Source organism: Salarias fasciatus, chromosome 23 (genome assembly GCF_902148845.1).
Source record: "Salarias fasciatus chromosome 23, fSalaFa1.1, whole genome shotgun sequence".
In the NCBI taxonomy this organism is placed as follows: Eukaryota; Metazoa; Chordata; class Actinopteri; order Blenniiformes; family Blenniidae; genus Salarias; species Salarias fasciatus.
In genome coordinates this window covers 13,185,777-13,209,911 of record NC_043766.1, presented here as the reverse complement: position 1 = coordinate 13,209,911, position 24,135 = coordinate 13,185,777, and the positions used below count along the sequence as shown (strand labels likewise).

The 24,135-nt window shown below is 39.4% G+C and overlaps 1 protein-coding gene across 1 annotated transcript; it reads right to left on the bottom strand.

The window, feature by feature from the left end:
* On the bottom strand, nucleotides 1-18,745 carry acsbg2 (acyl-CoA synthetase bubblegum family member 2). The gene is made up of 15 exons (XM_030082801.1): nucleotides 18,589-18,745; nucleotides 14,999-15,134; nucleotides 14,159-14,280; nucleotides 12,128-12,399; nucleotides 11,359-11,447; nucleotides 9,165-9,285; nucleotides 8,664-8,744; nucleotides 8,429-8,578; nucleotides 7,436-7,612; nucleotides 5,966-6,147; nucleotides 4,769-5,011; nucleotides 4,437-4,654; nucleotides 3,986-4,125; nucleotides 2,358-2,604; nucleotides 1-1,610 (listed from the first exon to the last, which is right to left on the bottom strand). Exons 1-15 carry the CDS (start codon nucleotides 18,593-18,595, stop codon nucleotides 1,486-1,488), a joined length of 2,310 nt encoding a protein of 769 aa, XP_029938661.1. The 5' UTR covers nucleotides 18,596-18,745; the 3' UTR covers nucleotides 1-1,485.
* Nucleotides 18,746-24,135: the final 5,390 nt, after the last annotated feature.

Sequence of the window (24,135 nt, the reverse complement as noted above, 5' to 3'; positions counted from 1 at the left end):
GAAGACTGCCACGCTCAAATTAATTTTACTTTTATTTGATAACCAGTGACACATAAATTCAAATTTCAGCAGGTAGACACCGCTTCATTTATACTTCTGTCCTTCAACCCTGATATAGTTCATGTCTTCAGGCTCAGGCAAATTCAGTTTTCTGTCGGAGGTGTTGTGAATTCTCTCTGCAGCATTTGAGTTTAACAGTAACTGAAAAATAGATGCGATACACTTTGTGCATTCAATGCAGATTTCAGATTTCTACATTTAAAGTTTTTTCAAATGGATTTCATCGGGTGTCAGAGGTCACTCGCTCAGATGCTTTGAATCCGTGTCACTTCCTCAACTTTTAGCTTAAATAATTTACTTTCAGTGATTAATCACTTTGCCATCGGATTGCTACAAATATTTGTCCTATAATATGGTGATGATATAATACACAACTACTTCATATACAAGATCAGCTGTCCACAGTGAATTTTCTGTCCTGATGATGTGTGAAATGTCTTAAAGCAGGCTGAAGACATCTGAATGGGATCATAAACTTGGGATTTTCTTTGACACAGCAGTACGAACAAGTTGAATCCAGCTGCCATAAACCCATAACTCTGCCATAAACCCACAATAACGTTTACCTTACATACATATCACATTGCCTTCATTTGAGTGCAAAAACCGAGGCGGTGCATTCAGAGCGGTTCCGAGAATAAAATGGTGAAACAAAAATACAAGTAAATGAAGTCCAGTGAAACAAATGAAGAGAAACATATTTACAATATTCCACAAAATTACAGCATTTAAATGAGTCAGTACAAAAACATCAGAAATTCACATTCTGACCAAAACACAAAAAGCACAAAAAGCAAGAGATATGGCTTAATGACATTTTCTGAGTAATGATATAGCTTTAAATGCAGAACCCTTCAGCTTTCTGAGCACAAGTGGAAAAAAATAACTTCCTTTAGATCATAGCTTAAAATGAATGAGAGGAACATCAAACTTGGAAACGACAAGAAGTTGTTCATTATAGGAGGTTCATATGATGTCTGTCCAGAAACGGTTCTTCATTTGATGCTTATTTGGCAAGATGTAAACTTTGGCAAACCCAAAATAATAAGACAATAAGAAAAACACAAATCATTCCTTATGTAACTTGAATTTTTGGGGATTCTCACCATCTCTCCAACTGTGACGTTACAGTACAATAAACAGCTTCTCTCATAAACAGCTGCAGCTACTTCATCCATCTGATATGACTCCCAGAAACACAAATAAATAGCTGAATTTTACAATGTATTTAAAATCATAAAGCTTTTTTATACAATGGCTTACCCACAGATTTCCTCTGTAAAACAAACAAAATTTTTAACCAATACAGAACCAATGCAACTTAAGGCAAAATGTACAACAGCAAAACGGCAGCGAGGATGAGGAGACGAAGGGGATAAGCGGGTTCTTCTCCATTGGGATCTCCCCACGCCTGCTGCAGCGCGCCTATTTGGGAGGCAGCGGGGTGTCCGGGGTTGTCGGAGTCGTCGGAGACAGCTGCTTGTAAAAGTTGTCAATCTGTTCCTTGTACATCTTTGCCACCACCGGCCGCTTCAGCTTCATGGTCGGCCCTGATGAAGAGATAAAGAGTGAGTCAAACACGTGACCTGAGAGCCAAAACCAACATAAATGATGTTCTAACTAAGAGTAAAATTAACTAAGATACAAAACGCCATTTGCCAAATGTGTCCACTGGAGGGCGCGCTGTTAGGAGTGGCGGTTAATCACACACCACAGGGCCCAACATGCAGCAGTGAAAGTCAGTAAAATGAACAATAAAATAACATTTTCAGTATGTAATAATATTTTTCTTAATTGTTTCTGTTGTCTTCATTCTCCTTTCATTTTATTTATTTGTTTGTTTTTTTAAATAGAGTAACTCTTTTACCTTATGGAAAGCTCCTCAAAGCTTTACTTTGTGTATTATCTCAATGCTGTCTTCAAACTTCAAAAAGCATTTAACGGAAATGCAAGAAGAAACTATTGAATACAATGTTTAAAAAGATACAAAGTTAAAATAAAGCATCCCCTAACACTGAAATTTAATGTACAAATAGGGTCACAAGATGAAGAAATTAAGTTGTTAAATGTACGGCTTTTAATCTACTGCTTCCATTTTTGTTCATCTAATTTAACAAAGTTCAGACTTCACATTTTTTGCAGCGACACACTGCTCTCAAACTATTACCCAGTCAGCATTTGTGTGTCTAATTCAAACTGAACATGCTGCAGGAATAAACAGTAACATGAGCAGATTTATTCTTGTTCAGAGAATTTTTCAGCCAAATGAGACGACCCCGATTTCCCAAACGACTCACCCAGCTCTCCTCCTGCGACTGAGAAGTCCCGGTCCAGAACCACCCACTTCTGGACGCGCTGAGCGTTGGACGTCGCCTTCTCGTTGACTTTGTCCATACCCTTCTGGATGGCGGCGTGGACGGCGCGGTCTCGTCCGCCTGCGATCTCAGAGACGCGGGTGGCATTGCTGCCCAGTTTTCTGCAGAACTCCACGGCCTCTGGCGTCAGTTCATCCTCCGGCTCGCCCGACTCCTGGTTCACTTGGCACTGGAGGGACAAAACCCAGGAACGCTTATTATTTGGCACCCATGATTTTAGCTTCCAGTGAAGCATCACTGGCCGGTCATTTAGTTTTTGTTCGTGCTGCATAAACCCAATTTCTGATTATGTTATTGAAATTTAGAATTCAACAGGAAATTTCAAGCAGTTCAAATAAACGTTTGCGGAGACACGGATACTCAAGCAAACCCGACTTCAGATCAACAACAGTGTGATGACAGTGTTTTTACTGGGAATATCAAATGTAGATCTGACAAAAGTGCAGTTCGGTCTGATAAGTTGGTTATCAGATATAGAAAAAAACTCCTAATTGTGAAGGTAGAGAATGAGATACATCACAATAACAGGGAGGAATATAAAGACATATTGAGCACAAACATTTCAGCACTGTGCAGGGCGGTTGTAACTACAACAAATCTGACATTATACAGCATGAGCTGTTGTGTAATAATGGTTTAAAACAAAATCCTTTTTTTTTTTTTTTTTACAAACCTCAAAGATGTATTTGTTCACAGAAGGCAACACTTTACTTAGCCTTGTTATTGACCAGTTGGAAATTATCTAAATGGTTGAAAAACACACTTCCAGCAGTTTATCATTACCATTCACCATTTCACTGTGTAGAATTTTGTTGCTCCTGTGCTTTTATGTATTAATTTTTTTTGAAAGCGTGTCTCTGTCATCAGATTTTATATCATGTAATATCTTTCTGCTTCAGCACCCCATAAGCCTGCACAGGACAAAGATGCATAGAAGTTGCAGGATATTTGCAGGATATAAATGTTGACACATCGTCTTTGTAACATTTAATAGGTATGATATGATAATAGATATTTTAGTGGATTTATTTATTCATTTTAAAACCTGAAAAATGTTATTCATGCTGTATTGTGTTTTAACTTAAATTTATTGAAATCAATGATCAACTAATTCACAAACAGCGCAGAAAATGCATCAGCAGTTGTAAAATATCTGCGGACATACAGTAGTTTAACACCAGAGGGCAGTGTTTCAAAGTAAATTTCTAAACACGCCTCACCTTTATTTCAACCTTTACTCCACCCCCTGTACTCATCTGTGAAAACATTCATACTGACTCTTTTTTAGATTAGATAAAAGTTGCATGTTGTCTGACTGATCGCAAAAGCTAAGTGCTTGTTTTGACATTCATGTTTTGGATACAGGAATGCAACAAAGTTCTGATTCTTGTCACTCTGCAGGAGAAGGTTGTATCCTGTGTTATCTGCACAGAAGAAGATTATCTGGAGGAGTCGAGCCTCCCTGTTGGCTGCACAGACACTACAAGCCTCAAACGTTGTAGATCCAAGCGATAAATCACGTCTGTTTGGTCGGTTTCTACCAGCTTTACCTTAATGGTGAGCAGCATAGAGAGAAACTTCTTCTTGTCGCCGATCAGCATGGCATTGCTGATGATTGGCAAGGCTTCCTTCACTTCATCCTCGATGGGGACGGGAGGGACGTTTTCACCTCCTGCTGTGATAATCAGCTCTGCAAATCGAGCGTGCATACACACACAGATGTTGAATAACAAACACAATCAGAGGTTCAGACATTCATAACAGAAGACCAGATAATGATTTACTGTCTGATTAGAGAGCAAGAGAGTTTACATAAGATTAGACTGCAATAAGAAGATAGAGCTCTTCTGATAATGAAGCGAAAATGAAACAGGGCGAGGAAAGAACATATGGCAAAATAACAAAGCAAAATGTAAAAGTGATCTTTTAAATTACTCTTGAATTACAGAAAATCAGTGTGGCTCTTTGTCTTCATTCTTCTGCTGGAGCGTTGATCATTACCTTTGATCCGTCCGGTGATGAAGAGGAATCCATTCTCGTCGTGTTTACCCAGGTCGCCCGAGTGCAGCCAGCCCTCTGCGTCCAGAGACTCTTCGGTCCTCTCAACCATGTTGAGGTAACCCATGAAGACGTGGCGGCCCCAGAAGCAGATCTCGCCGTTTCCCTCTTCGTCCTGGTTGTGCAGCTTTGTTTTGCATCCCGGGATTTCTTTCCCACAACTGCAACGACAGCATGAGCACCTCTCGCCGTCAGATACGAGTGCTGCGCCGGCTTCAGTTTGTCACTGAAGTAACGAAGGTTACTGTGGAAGTGGAGAAAGGAGGAACTGGTACCTGGTGAGTTTGAAGGCGGAGGGCCGGGAGATGGTGTGAGGGCCGGTGCTCTCGCTCATGCCGTACAGCTCAAACAGGGGAATGTCGAGGCTGAGGAAGAACTCTAAAGTCTCTTTGGTGATGGGTGCGGCGCCCGTGTAGCACTTGGTGCAGCGGTCCAGCCCGAGGGCCTTACGCACCTTCTTGAAAACCAGCTTTTTGGCAATGTGATAGCCCAGTGGAGTTCGACCCGCCGCTGTGTTTCTGGAGAGAAGAGAGAGATGGAACATTTTTGTGTGTTAATATGTTACATTATTCAATTACAATGGTTAAAAAGAACGAAGAAATACTTCTTCAACCACAGAACAGTAAAGTATTAACTGTTACACACTGTCTGAAACTTAGCATTTTCTTTTTTAGTTTGTAGCTCTTGTTTATGTTACCATTTTTACATTTTACTTTAATGATCTGGAACACTAATCGTTTATGTCTACGCAGCCAAATTATCATCACTTTGATAACTGAGCATTTGTTTCCAAGTGATGTCCTCATATTCAGACTTTGTAATTGTATTTTGGGAATTTTTTATTTTTTATTTTCATCTAACCTCTTTTTCATTTATCTGTCACCGCTTTCGTAGCCTTTAAGTGAAGTTCTGTGAGATATAACCTGATTAAAACTACCTCATGGAAATCCTTTTAACTGATTAAATTGGCCCTATTTGATTGACATTATAAATGTTTGGAAGAAGTTATCAGGGGGAAAAAAAAAGCATAACGGCTCAGAGGTCAGCAGATATTGCTGCTTTGAATCATATCAGCATCTCTTCCTGATCAGACCGTGAATCTTGACAATTCCTCTCTGGTGTGTTCCAGTTCTTAAAATAATTCAGTAACAAACACCACAAGCTTCATGAGCTGAACTAACAAATCCATTTTTACCAGCGGTGAGCTGCTGCCTAAAGCTGGATGTGGGATCACGTCCGTGTTACAAAAAAACCAGCACCACAAGCAATGTATTATGGGAGTGATCCCCTGAATTTGAATAATCTTGGTGCAAATAAATGTGGACTGAATCTGACACATTATTCAGTGTTCATGTAAACAAAAGAATCCGATGTCTTAAAGACGTCACCGAAGCACAGAGAAAGAGTTGATCCCTCTGAGGAAATGATTCACACTGAATCAATGGAGCGATCATCTCGCAATGTGTGCTTACTGGTTCATCTTGGTGAGATTCGTCTGCAGACCCACGTCTTTGGCCCAGGCTGCCACTTTTCTCCGCACTGTCGAAGACTTGGCTCCAGCTGATTTCATCTTCTCCTGCATCTTCTCCCAGACACGTGGGACTCCCATGAAGGCCGTGGGACGCACCTCCTTCAGCGTGTTCACCAGAGAGCCCTGTTCACACAACAGCCGATACATTATTATTCATTCTTTTCTGAAGATTCTGAAAATTAATCTAAAAAGAAAAAAGTATATGTATCACAATCAACATTCAACTGTGTGTGAACTTCAAGTTCAGCACCAGATACAATTATTTAAAAGTGACCGGAGCTCTTGAAAGATCAAGTGTATATAATGTGGAGTGAAATTAGGACATCTGTTGCCACAACGTGCAGAAAGAAGCCTGGAAAAAGCTTTTTGAATCAACTGATTTTTTTTTTTTTTTTCCCCCACAGACAAAAGTCTTTCTGTTTTAACTTCCTCTGAATGTCACTGTAACATTTACTGGAGATGCTCAGTTAATGTGCCGCTCCTAACAACATTACACAGCTAATTTAGCTGAATGAACATTGTAGGAGTGAGGATGATGATTAAGACTGAGATGCCTGGAAAAGAAAGTGCCTCTATTTGACAGCAACTCTTCATAACACACGTGTTTCAATGTTATGAATAAAATCTCCCCAAGGAAATGAAAGAACGTGTTCAAGAAGAGGCACATGACAGCAAGTGTTTAAGGACCTGAGAGGAGATTTTCATGCTTCATTATGATCCTCGGGGTTTATTCCTGCCATGGTGTAACCCTAAACTATAAATGCGTCTCTTCTAAGACAGAATTACTGAACTCGGTTTGAAATAAGAACATTTTGAGAAAAAGAAGGGCTAAGTTTTGAATGTGTCTCCTTATTTGTTAATATTTTACATTTATGAATATTATAAAGAAGTAGTTCAAAGAAAAATGCTGCAGTTGTTTAATTATCTTGCTTGCGTGTCGGGTGGCCTTGCAATGACACCGTGAGAGTGAACTGAATCAATAATCTAAGCAAATGGTCTTTATCCTCATAAAGTCTTTGACAAATGTAATAATGGTGGAGTTCAGGCAGCACTGAGTGTAACCTATTAAAAACTGGAGCAAAACACCTCCTGTCTCTTGAATCATGAGTGCAATGTAAGCATATTTTAGATAGTAAATCATATTAAATCAAAAATATGTAGCTTTTTGGTGAGGTGTACATAAATAAAGATTTTTTTTGTACTATAGTTTACAGCTTTAAACTGTTGGAAGAATTTATTCAAAATGTAAATGTAATTCATGTTTGTACCTTTACAATAGCCAACAAAAGCAACAGATCATAAAAGAAAAACTTCCAGCTGCACAGTTGGAACAGACTGAACTGGTAAACCAAACAGAAAAGAAGGGACGGGGAGTTTACTCGGAGACGGTGCTTTGTTCAGGAAGTCTCACCTTCAAGGCGTCTGGCTGAGCGAAGTAAGTGGCCCCTCCGACGCGCATGGTGACCCAGATGTCCACCATCTGAGCGGCGATGTGGCTCAGCGGCAGGTAGCTGACCACAATCTCCTGAGCCTGAGTGGCGTCTGTGAGGCTGACGTGTCGGCTGGTGGAGAGGGCGGTCCAAGTCAACTGCTCCAAAAGAGAGCGATCGTGAGATTACATCAATGCATGTTCTCATTTGTCCAGGCGCAAGACATCTAAAAGCAACTGAATCCAGGAGACTGGACTTTGTCAGAAGTCTTGGAAGACATATGATTATGGTCAGCCACAAAAGACCTCCTGTGAACCCATATGGCCTCAAGTGACTTCGACAATCACAAGAAAGGTCGTCAAAACACGACTGACGAGCTACAGCCAAGGCTGATCATGAAGCAGTTTGGTGGTTTTCCCAAGCAGATAAACAATTTTCTATAAAGATGAAAGTGAACACATTGGAGCAGCGTTCGATCTTTATAGACGAGTGTTTGAATGAAAAAAACAATTAAAAAAAGGTGTGAAGTTAGCAAAAAGTGACAGAAGTACAAGAAGTACTGCAAGTACTGTGACAAGTAAAATCTCACTACATTCCAAAACCTGGATAAAGCATTTATCATGCATGAATCATTTTGATTCGTCATGATGCCCCAACAACAACAAAACAACAACATAATAGTATATGTTGTTAGTACATGTAAAATGCTTCACTTCACAGGCTGAACTCTTTCACCTGGAATTACTATAGTTAATTTGTCAAACAGAAGAATTTCACTCAGACACTGGCGTTGCACACTTATTTTTGTTTTGCCGATTTGTTCTCAGTGCTGTAACCCTGCACACCTGTCAGCTGCAAATGCTTCTGTCTTCTCTCACAAAAACTCAGGGACAAGTTTCTGCTGCTCGCCTCAGGCACCAAACATGTGACGCTGAAGGACGCAAAAACACACGGGCAGACCTAACATAACTCACGTTGTCGTGGCTGAGCATGACTCCTTTGGGCTGGCCTGTGGTTCCTGAGGTGTAGATGAGCGTGCAGCACTGGTTCGGCTTCTGGCTGGAGATGATTGCATCGAGTCGAGCATCAGACTCTTCACGGCCGAGTTCCATGAACTCTGCCCACTGCACCACACAAAGAAAGTCAATTACGTGATCGGTTTCCTGCACATAATGAACACATTGCGCATCTTGTGTATTTTCTGCTTACTGTATACAGATTTGGTCTCTTCTCTTTGAGGGTATCTTTGTACTGGATGATGGCTTTCAAGTGGGGAAGCTTGTCTTCAATCTGCAAACAGAGATACGACGATCTGATAAGTACAAAACTGAACTGTCTCCTGCAAAGCTATAAATGAATATAGTTCGTTCGAAACAAAAAAGACAGTTTTATTGAAGTTATTAGAGGCTTGTTTAATTACATGTCGAGGAAAGGATACATGGATTTTTATCTGTATCTCAAATTTAAACAGCAAACATCCTAAGTAAGCGCTAAAAGTCCAAATTTCTTTTGTTTGATATGAAGGAACTTCAACACATTGTAGAAAAATGGGGAATGATTCAAAATAACTGAGCTGTATTGCGAAAGCTGTGTTTTTTTAAAGGTTTCATGGCATATCTGACATTACCATGAATTATGTAAATATTTCACCTCCTTGATTGTCTTTTATTTTCCAGTTGGCCTGCTCTGTAACGCTCACGCTCGTCTTACCTGAAGGATTTTCTGCAGCTGCTTGTGGTTCTCCACCACCATGATGTCGGCCTTGCAGTTCTCTGCTACATACTGGCAGGCCTCAGGTGAGTTGGTGGTGTAGAAGCCGACAGCAAAGCCCCTGAGAGAACAAAGAGAAAAAAATGAGGAGAGAGCAGTTAAAAAACAAACCTCTATATTTAGTGTGGAAGAGATAAAGGTGTATCTGCCTCGATACTGTCCTGGTGAAGAGATTTGAGGGTATAGAGTAATGAAAATTGATATTTTTGGGAGCTTTAGGAGAATGTCTGAGTTTCATTTAGTTTGAAATCATAAAAAAAAAACAAACAAAACCTTTAGAGAATCTCCAGAGTGCCTGGTGCTGTGGGACCGCTTACCGTTCAGACTCCGTGCAACCCTGACTAGAGTGAACTGGGTACACAGGATGGACTGACAGTGAAATTTGTTTTTGTCTCGGTAAATAATTTTTTTGTGGATAGATGAGTACATAAGTGGCCATTAAAGTTACGATTTTATACACATTAGATCTGCAATATAAGTAGGAGCAAAGAAAACTTGTTAAGAAATAAACAGTTTTACAGGGAAGTTTATTGGAACACTAAAGGTCTCGAAGAACACGAGACTGGATTATTCATCTGCTTAAAATCATTGACTGAAACGTTTCAAGGCTGAATTAAACATTTGAAAGTTTATTAATGGCATGCTAGGATATTCTGAGATGGTGGGGGAAATAACCTTTTTCCATGTTACAGATCATCTGAAATGAAGACTTGCTGTTGCTGAGAACATTCACAGATTTGCTTTTTGTTTCATTCCTACAATTCTACAATTTCATTTAGGAGACGCTTTTGTCCAAAGCGACGTACAACACAAACAAGAATACAGACATAAGAAAGAAACCATTAGTAAATGCTTCAATGGCTTCAAGTGCAGTTCCTACTGCAGATATGGTGACAGGAAGAATACGATCCAGTTAGCCTAGTTTCATTTAAATACAATACAAACTTACAAACCGAAAAATGTACACAAGACTAGAGCAACTGGTTGTTTTGGTTTCTCTTAGTATGTCGATCAAGGTCTCATTCCACGTGTATCCAACACCATCGGTTATTTGGTTCATCTGGACTGGTTTGGCAAGGCGACATTCTTTAGAGGATGACTCAGCACTGAGGACGCAGTGAGGACGTGTGGGAATCTGCAGAGACTACCTGATACTATCTGAGTGTGTTTAGGAGCTCCCATGGAGGAGGGTTAATTCTTTGCGCAACAGCAAGCCAACATCTCCTGATCTGTACAAAGAGACCCATTTACACTTGTCTGCATTCCAAGAAATTACGTGATCAGAGAACTTCGAATTGAACGGAGTGTATTAAAAAAAAATCCACTGTAGCCTAACAGATGTTCAGAGACGTAAGCAGCTCAGGCCTTCACTAGCCGACGTGCTCTGTCTCTTCTTCATTTTTTTTTTTTTTTTTTTTTTTTTAGTTTCACGGATGGAGTGATTTTCTTGTTTCTGTTGAGCTTGTTGAATATGGTTTGGTTTCTGCTCAAGGCCAAATTGAATATCTGCACAACTGCAAAGCAGAGAGGCTCGTGATTGCTGTTGCGTGACCAGAGCTCAGTGCATCAGCTGTGAAGGAAATGCTTTGCTTCAGATAAAATATCAACACACCCATCTGCAAAAACTTAAAAAAAAAGACATCTTGCATTTAAAAGTGAAACTCAATAACTAGTCTTAGCAAAACGCCAAAGGAATATGTGAACATCAAAATGTTTACTTCCAGTGACAACCTGCAGGGAATTGAAGCAGGGAATTTGACTGGGCCAGAATCAGTGTGCACCCTGGACAGGAGAGACTCCTCTCAAAATCTACGCTGTGATTATATTGTCAGTGTTTTTGTATTAGTGTGTGTTTAGTGGCTCCGTTTCTATTACAACAGTCTTTTAATTCCTCACTAAGCAAACTAGTGCAGTCCATCAATCAGTCTGTCAGTGAGGCTGAGAGGCTACGTGATGAACTGGATAACACCAGAGATCCTTTCTGACACAGTCACATTTCAAGTCTACGATTACATAGTCCAAGAATGAAACACTCCTAAACACACATCTATAAAGAGCTCTTCAGCGGGAGACGACTTAGAGATATTGACAGTCACATAAAAATAAAAATTCCTGAGCTAAAAATGAAACTCACCCAGCCAAAATTGCCCCAATGTCGGCGATGAACCACTCGGCAGAGTTGAAGCCCAGGATGCCGACGCTGTGGTAACGCTGCAAACCGAGCTACAGAGACACAAACAGACTTTTAAAGCAACTGTTCAAAAGGTAATTTCCATAATCCAGAGCATAACACTGTGGGAGATGCAGCAGAAGTGAGCATGCAACTCAAAGCTGGGTTCAAAAACACAGATGTGGTGGTCTTTTTTTCCATCCTTCCACCCAACACAGTCCAAATGATACCATTGTCAGCTGAAATTTATACAACAGCCATCACTTCACTTTACAGAGTTTCATCCCATTCAGGGTCACAGGCACTGGAGCTCATTCCAGCTGAGTACTAGTGATGGGAAATACCTCTAGAGTCCATCTGTGCCATCACAGGGCACAGAGAACCAGTCAAAAGCTTCATCACATGTTCTCATACACATGATTTTAAATAATAAAAGACGGCGAATAAATTGTGACGATGATGTTGTAAAATTAAAATAAAGCACAAATAGCATCCGACTTTTAAAAAGGAGTACGTAAGGTTTTTTTGTGGTTTAGAGAAATTATTTGCTTCTGAAGTGTTATTTGTCTGATCAATGGTATCAAATTGTAACAAGAATGATCAATGGGACCATTTATTGTCCAGTCAGTGGGATAATTTGGTGCTTTACTTTGTTAATTTGTATGAAAAAAAAACATTTTCTTGGTTCCCCCCACCCCCTCTTGAGATAAGTTAAAAGAAAAGACCTTCCTACCTTCAAGAAACTCTTGGCAGCGCTGCGACAGGTCTGGTAGTAATCTCTGTAGTTCATGGTTTTCTGCTGCTCACCCTCCTTCCACCCCAAAGCTACGAAGTCGCCAAAGCGCTCCACAGCCGAGGTGAACATCTGGTTGATGGTCAGTGGAGTCTCGGCCGCCAGGCCGGAGTCTCCCATCCTCAGCTTCACCGCTCCATCGCAATGTGTCGTCCATAGACGTGGCTCCGCTGCCGCCCCCACTGACAGAGAGTCTGGACGCGGGGCGCTCACTGGAAGATGCAACAAAGACATTATCATAATACTGGAGGCTTCAGACTCCCTGCAGGAACACATTCACCTATATACCATACTGTGTAAGGCATAAGGAGAAATATGGTTAAGGTGCCACAAAGAATACAAACAAGAATCGGCCTTTAAGCAAATTGGAGAAACTCATTTAAGCCTCAGTCATTCAGAACAGACTGTGAGGTGCAGCAAACCAAACGTGAAATGATCTTTAGGACAACTGCATGTATGTTTCCTGAGAGACGAATTTCATGTAAATGGACTTTTCATTCCTTTGGTCCGACTGCTTACAACTCGTGTAGTTTTGACTTCAAGTTTATAATTAACAATACAAAGAATAATGTCAGTCATGTCTGTTGCATTTTGCTTGCTTGCAGTTTTAGGCTGCCACAAAAAAGAGGTTTTCCACTTTGTCAGGCTGTTATAAGACCATTTGTTTCATTGCCAGATGAATAAAGGCATATCTAATCTCATTGCATTGTGTCTCGCTATCTCATCTTTATTGTGATTTACAACGTTGTGGAGAACCCTGTTCTGACCTCAGACACAAAGTTGCTTTGTTATTTTATGTGAACATTGTTTTACAAGTCTGAAGTCGTTTCGCTTATGGGTTGATTGCAGGAGTGAAAGTGGTACAGGGGTGTACTAGTTTTCTTCAACGCAACAGTGACAAAGCGAAATGAACTTAATCATTCTGAATTCTTCCAAACTGCCGATGAAGGATGAATACAACTACTGGCCTATGACAACATGGCTTTCATACTGTATCTGTGACGGGCCATCTGCTCTGTTGGTCGTGATAACGAAGCACACTCCAGTCATTACTGATATATTCAGAACACAAGCGGGCAGATGGCCATGTCTCCTCATTAGCTAAATGTCATTATAAATGACAACAAAAGTAAACAGTAAAACAGAACCTTTTCAAACAAACCCGGACATCTCAGTTTACACACAGACGTCCTGGTTAAACAGGTTCTACATATGCAGCCACAGAAACACTCGGGGGGCGTCTTTCTTGGTTTTCTTTACAATTAAATGGTTTGTTCTATAAGAAGTGTTTAAAACATCAAAGTGGTTCAGTTTTTACAGCCAAAACAAATAATACAATATTGCGATAGCTGTGAGCAGGATGTTTTGAGTCCGTAATGGTGTCATATAGTGAGTTTATGACCAAACACACAGCTGGTTATCAGCAGGGTCATTGAAAGGCCAGGAAGGCAGTTGCTTCATTTGGAAAACTACACAGAATAAATATGTACACGAACCTTTCAGGTAATTTATATTCACTCAGAATTTCAGAATTTCATAAATCAATAAATGTTTTCATGATGAACATAAAAACTCCACTTAATTTACCCCGTCCGATTTTAAAAAAATGAAGTGGTCAAAGTTAATTCAATTTTTTTTTTTTTCATAATGCTTCATATTGTTAACTTACATCACAAACTATATTTACTGGAACTCTGTCCATCTGCAAGGAAGGCAGGAACGAATCTGGACTTTAAAGGCAGGAAAAAGGAAGTCGGGTTTGTTCTGCCAGAGAATGTGAACTTCATTCACTCCCGCTCACGCAACGCTTCCTCAGGAAAGAAATGGCAAGAGATAAACCAGAAGCCAGCCCAGTACATCGGCCTTGTCTTGATGTGTGTGTGTAGTGATATAGATAAAGTGTTTGTGTACATGGAGGGATGGAGAGTAAACACTTTGAAGCTGGTGTCTTTTAATTGCTTTATCCCTCACCCTGCTGTGTGTTGGAGCTTTGGTCTGCAGGGACCACTGTGGGCTTGGTGCTCCTGGTGACCTCGTTATGCACACCAGTTTCCTCTTCCCTTTCCCCCGCGGACTCTTCCTCTGAGGACTCACTACGGTGAAGGGGGAAAAAAAAACATGTCACTGCACCCAGATGAGGTGCTGCATCCTAACAGACTCACTGAGTCATACGGGGACAACAGTGAGTTTCAAGACAGCACAGTTACAGAACAGATTCATATTGACATAATCTTGGCACAGACAAGAGTGTCAAACCTACAACCTATAACCAAAGAAAGGCACCACAGCTCATCTGCAAGTTGTAAATTTCAACTAATAAGTCCAATAACAAAATATGTAGCTGTAACAAATCTGTTGATTTTACGGTTGTTCTTCTCATGTGTTTTATGCTGATACTCTGGTTTTCCCCCACAGTTACCCATGGTCTGTCTCTCTCTGTTTGTCCTGTGATGAACTGGTAACCTTTCCGTGGTGTGCGCTGCATTTTCCCTGAGTTATCTGGTATCAGCTCCAACCCCTTGTGACACTGAACTACAATACATGGTACAGTTAAAAAGTACTCAGGTTATAACAGTTTACGAAATGGAGACTCAAAGAGCTTGTTTCAGTTTGCAATGACTCTCAATTAAAAGTAATCTCTTTTTAATCTACTTTTACTTCACTGGAAAATTATTCCTTCAATAAAATAAAATCAAAAAAGGTGCCGCTTTCGTAAGTAATTCAAGAAACTCTAGATGCCGAGAGAGGTAAAAACAAACAACCCTACAACATCCAGCAGAGTATATTTGTTGCGCTTTGTGTTTCACATACTTTGCTGTGTCCATGAGGCCATCATCAAGCGATGCTTTGCTGTCACCTGCAGCACTGGATGACTCCAGGAACTCTTGTGCCCGAGGAGGCTCCATCGCTACAGTTTCAGACACACCGACGGACTCGCACACGGTTACTGAAAGAAAGCAGCATCAAGGATTGTCAGCTGTAAGCAACAGAAACATACAATTTACAAAACAATGTAAACAAGTTCTGATTTTGCATCAGGCGCATTGTCTTCAAGAAAAGTCTCTACATAACTTAAAGGGAGCTTTTCAACATTGCACCTTTTTCATGGTTATGAACTCCTGTGCCATCAAATGAATCATTTTGCTAATGCTGCACATCCAGTTACCTGCATGTCACACTGACACTTCTGCAAGTAAATTTCCGGTATATTCAGCAGGCTTACAGATGTAAACATCAGTATTCTCTGGCATCAGTATCATTTGTATGTGAGGTTGCATCTCAACATCCAACGTCCAACATCCATCTTTCTATGTTGTGGTCATTTAATTCAGAGTGCAATCAGTGGCTTAGAGATGTCACTGAGACTTTTCTTTTTTTTTTTTTAAATCACAAAAATTCTTTTTGTCTGCTGAACAAAACATGATTGTAACATGTTGAAATGCACAACGCCACAAGAATTTACTCAAAATTAATGATTGACATCATCAGCTTTGAAATTATTATTGACTTTGTACAAACTTGACTTCTAGTTCAAATTTATTGAGTAGTAACAGTGTAAGCAGCAGATGGAGTCAAGCTGGCAAAGGGGAAAGTCCTGCTACTGATACAATTGTCTTTTGGCAAATGATAGGCTGCCATTCCTTGCTGTACTGGGTCAACAAAACACCAGTTGCAAACATTTCTGCTGCTCCACCCTCAGCAATTCCAACAAAGGTCATACATAAGAATGAACAAAATTATGTGTTAGGCAGCCAAATGAATATCCCTGTCCAGAATGGACAGAGCTGTGGAAGATTGAAAAATATCCCCAACAGTTGCTCTCCTCTCTCTTGACTCGTAGAAACGTCAGCCAGTGTACAAACAGCGAGAGCTACTTTTCAGAAACGTTGTAGAGAAAAATGCTTGACAGCTTTTAGCATCACTTCACTGCCGGAACTGCATCAAAGCCAGTCAAAACAAAAAAAGTGTCATCTTCCATGAAACGCACATCCCTGTCTCTTTCATTCATTGTTGCCTGACACTGACCCCAGCCCTCCCTCATTCTCTCTCTCCGGCTTTGGTAAATCACAGATCCAACTTGCTTATTTAAAGGGGCTGAAAACACATGCCAGCAGCTTCTTCCTGCAGAGCCAACGTCCTATCGGAGTTGGCCTGTCAGGTACAACTGAATCTGTATCACTTATCAAAAAAAAAAAAAAAGAAAAAAAAAGTCTTTAACCAGATCTTATATTTTCCCCTGATAGTCACATTTTAATGCACCTCACTGAGTTCTACTCATTGAGTTCTACTCACGTGCCCTATTCCAGACACACTAATGTCAACAGCTGCTGTTTAAGCTCAGGGCTCAGGGTCTTCTGCAAGGTCACTTCAAACACATCAACAACTTGAGATGGGATCCAACCTTGATACTGGAAGACAACCTGATCCTTTATTCTCAGAGTTTATAACACAGGCAACTGAGTTGCTTGTGATTTTAAAATGATTCTGAAGGCCATGCATTTTCTGTAAATAGAAACAATTGCATGACGAATTCTTAAATCCTCCTTTCAAACACAACAAAGCTTTCTTGCTTGGCAGGCGCCTCCACTGGTGTGTGAATGGGTAAAAGTGAATTGCTCTTTGGTCTCTGCTCAAGCAGTATGAACAGCTCTATATACCTGTCGTCCATTTACCATCATCACATATGCCTACTGCAACTATGTCTCACATCAAAGCTGAAGTTGTATGTCTCTGTTTTAGCTGTCATGTGGTGAAGCTCCACTGTAATAGCTCCCTACAACATGAAAATCATCACTGAACATGTCAATCACCATTACTGATCAACTGCAAGACTAAGAATAAATTCTGACTTTGCTAGTTTCTTTATCAACCTTTTTCTTAGTCAGCTTAGTTTATGGTCTTTCATTCATTTTGAAATAGTTAAGCTATCAAGATCCGGACTAATGATAGATTAAAGTGTGAACTGTTTGATTTGAAGTGTTGGAATAACTCATTGCAGCATTTTTATCAATCAAAGTGACATATTTTTATAAATTCAAAAATGAAAACTCTTGAACAAAGATACAAAATAATTACAGACAAGTTATCTCAAGTCAACATAACTAGCCCTAAACGTTTCAGAAATATACTAAACAACAAAACTATCATTCTAAAGTTATTTGCTTTGATATAATCCACCATGAATTCCTCATCAAAAGACCAAACAAGTGAATAGTATCCAGAAAACTTCCCATTCAAACGTGCTTCAACAAATACTGTTTCACTTGACTCATTACATGTTGCAATTTGTGAATGAGTCCTGCACTCATCCACATACTTAAGTTGTATATCTTTTGGTCAACTACAGGAAACAATCCTCTCAAATGAGAAGTATTAAACCGAGATGATCTGCCATTACCTATTCTTATAGCTGAGTTTTTCTTTCTGTTGACTATATAATTAAAAGATATGCATAGGTATGATGATCATGACTGAGAGAATTAGTATCTTTTTTTTTTATTTGGTGTTTCCTCAATACTGATTTAGCACAACCACAAAAACTGACATCCTGACAGAAACACTGCATTCAATCCCATTCAATCATGGGAGGATTACGACTGTAGTGCAGAGTTGAGCATAGCAACAGCTGTTCCATTCAGAGATGGAAGTCAGCCACAGTTGGGAAACCAACAACATCTAAGTCTTTTAAATGTTATCAATGATTAATACAGATGATTAATACAGACAGAGCCCATGCTCAGACAAAACGTGTCTGCCCCAAACCAAACAAGGGACTCTCCCCAATGCACTCCCCTCCATGGTTGTAAAATTCAGTTAGGTTAATCCCCTGTCAAACACAGCAGACAATAACCCAATCCCCCTTTCAGTTTGGTCTGAGTTCCCCTCTTTGTCATAGATATCAGATGTCTTTCCACTGGACTGACCAAAGCTTGATACAATCCCTGAAAAAAGTGAGACAGACTAAATTTTTAATATTCTGCATCTCCATCCAGCTGCTGCATCCAGTCATCACAGAATACAGCATCTCCCTCAGCATCCTTATTGTGCTGCTCCTATTTCTGTTTAGAGTGTTGACAAAAGCAAGTGCAGACCTTTAACAACACAGATTGAGGCTTAAAAAGCATTCCTGCTTCATGACCGAAATAACACCGGGAAATTCTCACAGATCTGCTGGCTGGGTTACACCCTTCCAGAGAGGGACTAGCCGTGCACATGCTGCTTTTAACAGGCTAAGTCTTACATTTCAGACAATTATGCAGGCATACAGACCAAAAGCAAACCAGTAATAATTCCACAAAGCATTTACAATGAGATGTATTGAGAAATAATTATGACAAATTGAGAGCTTGCGTTCATTACAAGAGCATTACAAGAAATCAACAGAGAAATCTTATACTCACACTGCATTGCTGAGAACTGATTCTTTCCACTCAGGAGATGTTTTCTCTAGTAAGCTTTCTCAAAATATCGCCCTTTTTTTTTCACTAAATGCTGTGGATGCAGTTTAGTGCTGAACACACATTAACGACCCCTGTGTCTACAACTCCAGCAGCATATCATTCATTTTCAAACAGCAGCCGGCTGCACTGGTCCCTCCCCCTGAAAACCCCACCCAGACAGGCCTGCCAGCTTCCTCCAGACACCCCTTCTCAGCCTGCAGCCTCCGGATTGGCTCAAACTGCTCACACCACAAGTCCCATTTCCCATACAAGGCCACGCAAGCCAAACGAGAGAAGGAGGGGTGAAACCAACCCACACATGCACTTCCACAGATGAATCTATAAAACTCAAGCCCATCCCCCCTACAGAGGAGAGAAACCGGCCTCACACACACACACACACACACACACACACACACACACACACACACACACACACACACACACACACACACACACGTTGCAGAGATGCCGGGCGGGGTTACTATCGAACAAATGGAAAGCAAACCCTCAGACTGGGATTGCTGAGCTGCACGAGTTTCTTCTGACTTGGGAAAGCATGCACAGTGCAAATACAGAATCACAGTGACCAATATTTAAGTTAAATATTATAAATCTTACTCATGAGACAGGTCATGACATTCTTTTTAATGAATAATCATCAGATTTTCTTCTTGATTCAAAAATTCGTCATCATTGTAAGGGCTGCAAATAAATACCTATTTATCTGAAACGTAAACCAAAATAATCAATTAGAGCTACAAAGATGATGTCAAAAATATACATATTGGATAACTAAATTTCCTCAAACAGTCCAAAATTAAGGTAATTGGTGGCTCTGAACACAATAAAAGATCACAGGCTGTTTGAATATTTTCTGATGTACCACTGAATGAAATTTTTTTTTAAAAATTCTTGAATGACTAATTTTTTTATTAAACTTGAAAAAAAAAACAAGAACAAAAAACAACTGCACCACACAATCAGACACCAAAAAAGAAAGAACTTCTTAAAGTGTCTTCAACCCCACAATAACCAGTTCAAGTGATCTGGTAAATCAAAAATACTTATGTCCTGATATATATATATATATATATATATATATATATATAATATATATATATATATATATATATATATATATATATATATATATATATATATATATATATATATCTATACATATATATATATATATATATATATATATATATATATATATATATATATATATATATATATATATATATATATATATATATATATATGTATATATATGTATAGATATACACATACATATATAAAATTAAGTTTCATAACACAATATTTAAGTGCCCTATATAGGGTTTTTTTTGTTCAATTCAATTCAATTCAGCTTTATTTATGAAGTGCCAATTACAACATGGTCGTTTCTAGACACTTTTACAGAGAAACCCAACAGATCCACATGAGCAAGCATAAGCGACTGTGGAAAGGAAAAACTCCCTTTCAACAGGAAGAAACCTTTGCAGAACCAGGCTCAGAGGTGGCAGCTTTCTGCTGTTCTGGTTGGGGTGAGGGGACAGCAACTACTAAATACTATTTAGCTAAAGCCGTCAGTCTAATTACATAGCCTCACAAGCTGATCCTGTCTTGCTGGTTTTTCAGTCTGATATACAAGATTGAAGAATAGTTTACATCTCGAAACAGGAACCACTGGCTGAAGAGTGAACTGAAAATAAAACAAACAAAACTGGTTACGCTACAATGTACTATTGTGGAATTACTGCAATGATTGTAAACAAAGCAGATGAAAACAAGGCAAACAGATGATGGCCCTTCATAAACTTCACGTCTATAAAAATATGAAGTAAGGACCTAGCTTTGGTGTTTTAAAGGTTTTATTGCCTATGACAACAGATGTCAGTTTCCACACGAAGGTCTCAATTAAACACATTCTCGAGAAACACTCAAGGGTTGAAAAAAAAAAACCCCAAACAAATATGACTGTGTAGAATATATTAAAGTTTCCCACATGTAATTTCCCCTCAAGTCCCGCCTTCAGGTCAAATAATTCAAACAGAGGAAACAAAAACCCCACACACTTCCTCCTCTGACTAATATACAAGCCACGGAGCCAGTTTTAAGTTTTTGCACCTCAGTTGGAAATGCAAGAAGATATAATGTCCTCTTGTGGCTTGTATCAAAACTGAATTTATAAATTGTAAACATTGAATTTTTTTAAAGCCATTACTGTATATGAAATCAAAACATTCTCATCATAATGTGAGGTGAAATATGTGTATGAAATGGACACCAATTTACCTAGTACACAATGCAAAATGTAAAATTATCTTCAAGAGTATGAGATCAGTTTTTAAATAGCTCATGTCTACAGATGCTCACATGACCTCACAAATGTGTGCCATCACTGCTTTATAGAAAGATCAGTCTCAGCCAATTGGCTTGAGAGACGAAAACACAGAGCCACCACACCACAGCGTCACATGATGCACTGAGGTCTGCTGATCCAGTGTGCTCATGCGCTCACACAGGAGCGCTGCAGGATGCGTTTAGTGCTGATGCACAATACACTGGGGTTACTGTCGGTCAATGACTTTCTCCCACTCATCACAGGCACTGCTGAGGCACACAGACACTCTCAGTTTGTCTCAATCGCGTTTGTTACGATGCAGACAGGACCTCTTCTGTCTCATACGTGTAAATAACATCTCAGCATTTTATTTTCTGGTTTCATGTATTTTGTACACTGGTGGCTGGTTGATTCTACAATACTGCATCATTTTAAATGAATAAAATAATGTGTAACTTTACTGTAAATGGCTTTGTAAATAGTATATAGTGCTGTCTTGAGCATTTAAGGTAGTGTCACCAATAACTGACTTTTTTGCACTTGAAAACAGAGCAAACTGTCATGATGAAAAGATGACAAAGCATTTTCTTTATCTTGTTCAAAAACAATGACAGTGTCATTGACATGAAAACTTGAGAAATACGAGATAGATACTGTAGATACATAGATAGATAGATAGATGATAGATAGATAGATAGATAGATAGATAGATAGATAGATAGATAGATAGACAGACAGATGGACTTACAGGTGGATAGACAGATGGAGAGAGAGAGAGCTCATACACTCATTGGCTATTTTTTAGTACACCTGTGCAAACACCCATGAATGCAAAGAACTGCTAATAGCCAATCAAAGGGCAGAACCTCAATGATAGACATTGTCAAAATAAGCTGATGAGACTTAAACCATCCATGAGAATGGGGACCAAAGATGATTTAAGTGACTCTAAACATGGCACAGCTGTTAGTGCCTCTCCATCTCTGAATATTTGAGAAGCTGCTGATTCACTGGAATCTTTGCATATAAACATATTTGGGGTTTAAAGTGAATGGTCCAAAGAACAGACATTATCATGTGAGTTGCAGTTCTCTGGGCCAAAATGCCTCTCCATGCCAGGACTCAGAGGAAAAATACCAAACTGGTTCAAAATAATAAAGACTCAACAGGACCTCAAAGAATGCAGAAGGCATTTCATGGCTGCTTAACACTTGAAACATTGAAACCGATGAGCACAGCAGCAGGAGACCACACTGGATGTTACTCCTGTCAAGAACAGAAATCTAGAGCAAAATGGGACCTAAGAAGGAGCTTGGAAAAAATGTTATCTGGTCTGATGAGTCTGAAGTTTTGCTGCCACATTCAGATTGGAGAGTCAGAATTTGGTGTAAATAAAACTAAAATATGGATTTATCCTGCCTTGTACCAATGGAATTAGCTGCTGCTAGTGGTGTAGTGGTGTGGGAGGCATTTTCTTTGCACACTTAGGGGCCCTTAGAATGAATTAAACACTGTTTTAACACCACAGCCATCTTTAATATTGTTTGTGATAATGCCCATTCCTTTATGACCACCATCTACTTCTGTAGGACAATGAATTCACAGTATTCCGATAACTTCAAAAGTCACCGGATGTATCCAATAGATTGCCTTTGTTATAGGTTTATAAGGGCACTTTTATACCATGGGCGTGCAGCCAGGAATTGAGGTGGTTTTGAAGGTAAAACTTGACCCAACCTGCTTCTAACAAAGTGTCCTTAAAAAAGTGACTGGGCATTTACATCTCAAGAAGTTGAGCATTGCTAAAGCTGTAGACAGCAGTGGGTAGTTGAAGAAAGGCTGGCTAAATATGTAGTTGTTAAAAGGAAAAAAAGAAAGAAAAAGACTAATATTCAAAGTATGGAAATATAACATTTGGGCCAACCAGACATTGTTCGTTTAAAATGATTAAATTCTAAAGCATCAACAGACATCTTGTTTAAACTCCTGAAGCGTATCACTTATAACTTCAATGTAGTAGAATTTACCTGTAGCATTTACCTGTATTACCTGTAGAATCATACCAATGTAGATTTACCTGAACTTTCAGAACAAATGAGTCATATAACACAAGAACTTTACAGCAGTGTTCCTACAGCTATTGCAATGGAAAGATCAAATACTATAATGTAAATAAATAAATAAAAAATAAATAAAAGAGAAAAATTGAGCGGATTTTTGGTGCCTTACCTGGAGAGATAGTTCCTTGGGACTAACGGTCTCCCTTCACAGCACACGATCCCAATGCTGCAGAGCAAGGCCAACCTGCTGCAGTTCCACACCTGCTGCTGCCAACTGTCAGATTTACAACCGGCTATTCACCCCTGTCACACAACTCATTATGCACATTCTCTTATCAACAATATCTCAACTGCAGTTTTTCTATAACAACAGCTTCTTCTAAAAACAATAGGATTTTCACAACATATGCAGCTGGCCAGCTGAGACTTGGACATCAGCGAATCTGAGCCTCTTCACCTTTTTTTTTACCTTCTGGCTGAGAATTCAGAGGGCAGGGTATTTATTATGCTTAGTTTTTCTTAAGTGTGTATTATTCCAATACCGTGATCTTTCTGGCATTAATGTTCGTGTTATTTTCAGATCATTAAAAGGTTTCATGGTGATATCCTCAGCAAATTTGACCAAGATATTGCTGTTGTGGATAGGTCAACAGTCATTGGTGAAGAGTAAGTTGACAAGCAGACTACGTTCCCGTGCCTCTGTGTGGATGATGTGTAATGTGCCATTCTGATTTCCCATGGGTTATTGTTCAGGAAGTCCAGAATACAAGCACACAGGAAACTATCTGAGTCACCAGATTGATGTACCAGTTGTCATCTCTTCACCAAAGGTTCATTTGATTACCTGTCACAAAGTAGATGTATGCTGCCACCTTGTGCTGAAAAAATGAAATGCACAAAGGCTTGTTTTCAAGAAATAAAGGGAAACTTCTGTGATATTCACACATAACCGTACGATTTTTCGAATTCAAAATTGAGGACACTCATAATCATAGCCATGATAACAACAACGAACATTATTAGAAAATTATATGATGAATACACTTATGCAAATTATGAGATTAAGTATCGTATGAGCTATTTATTCACAGCAGC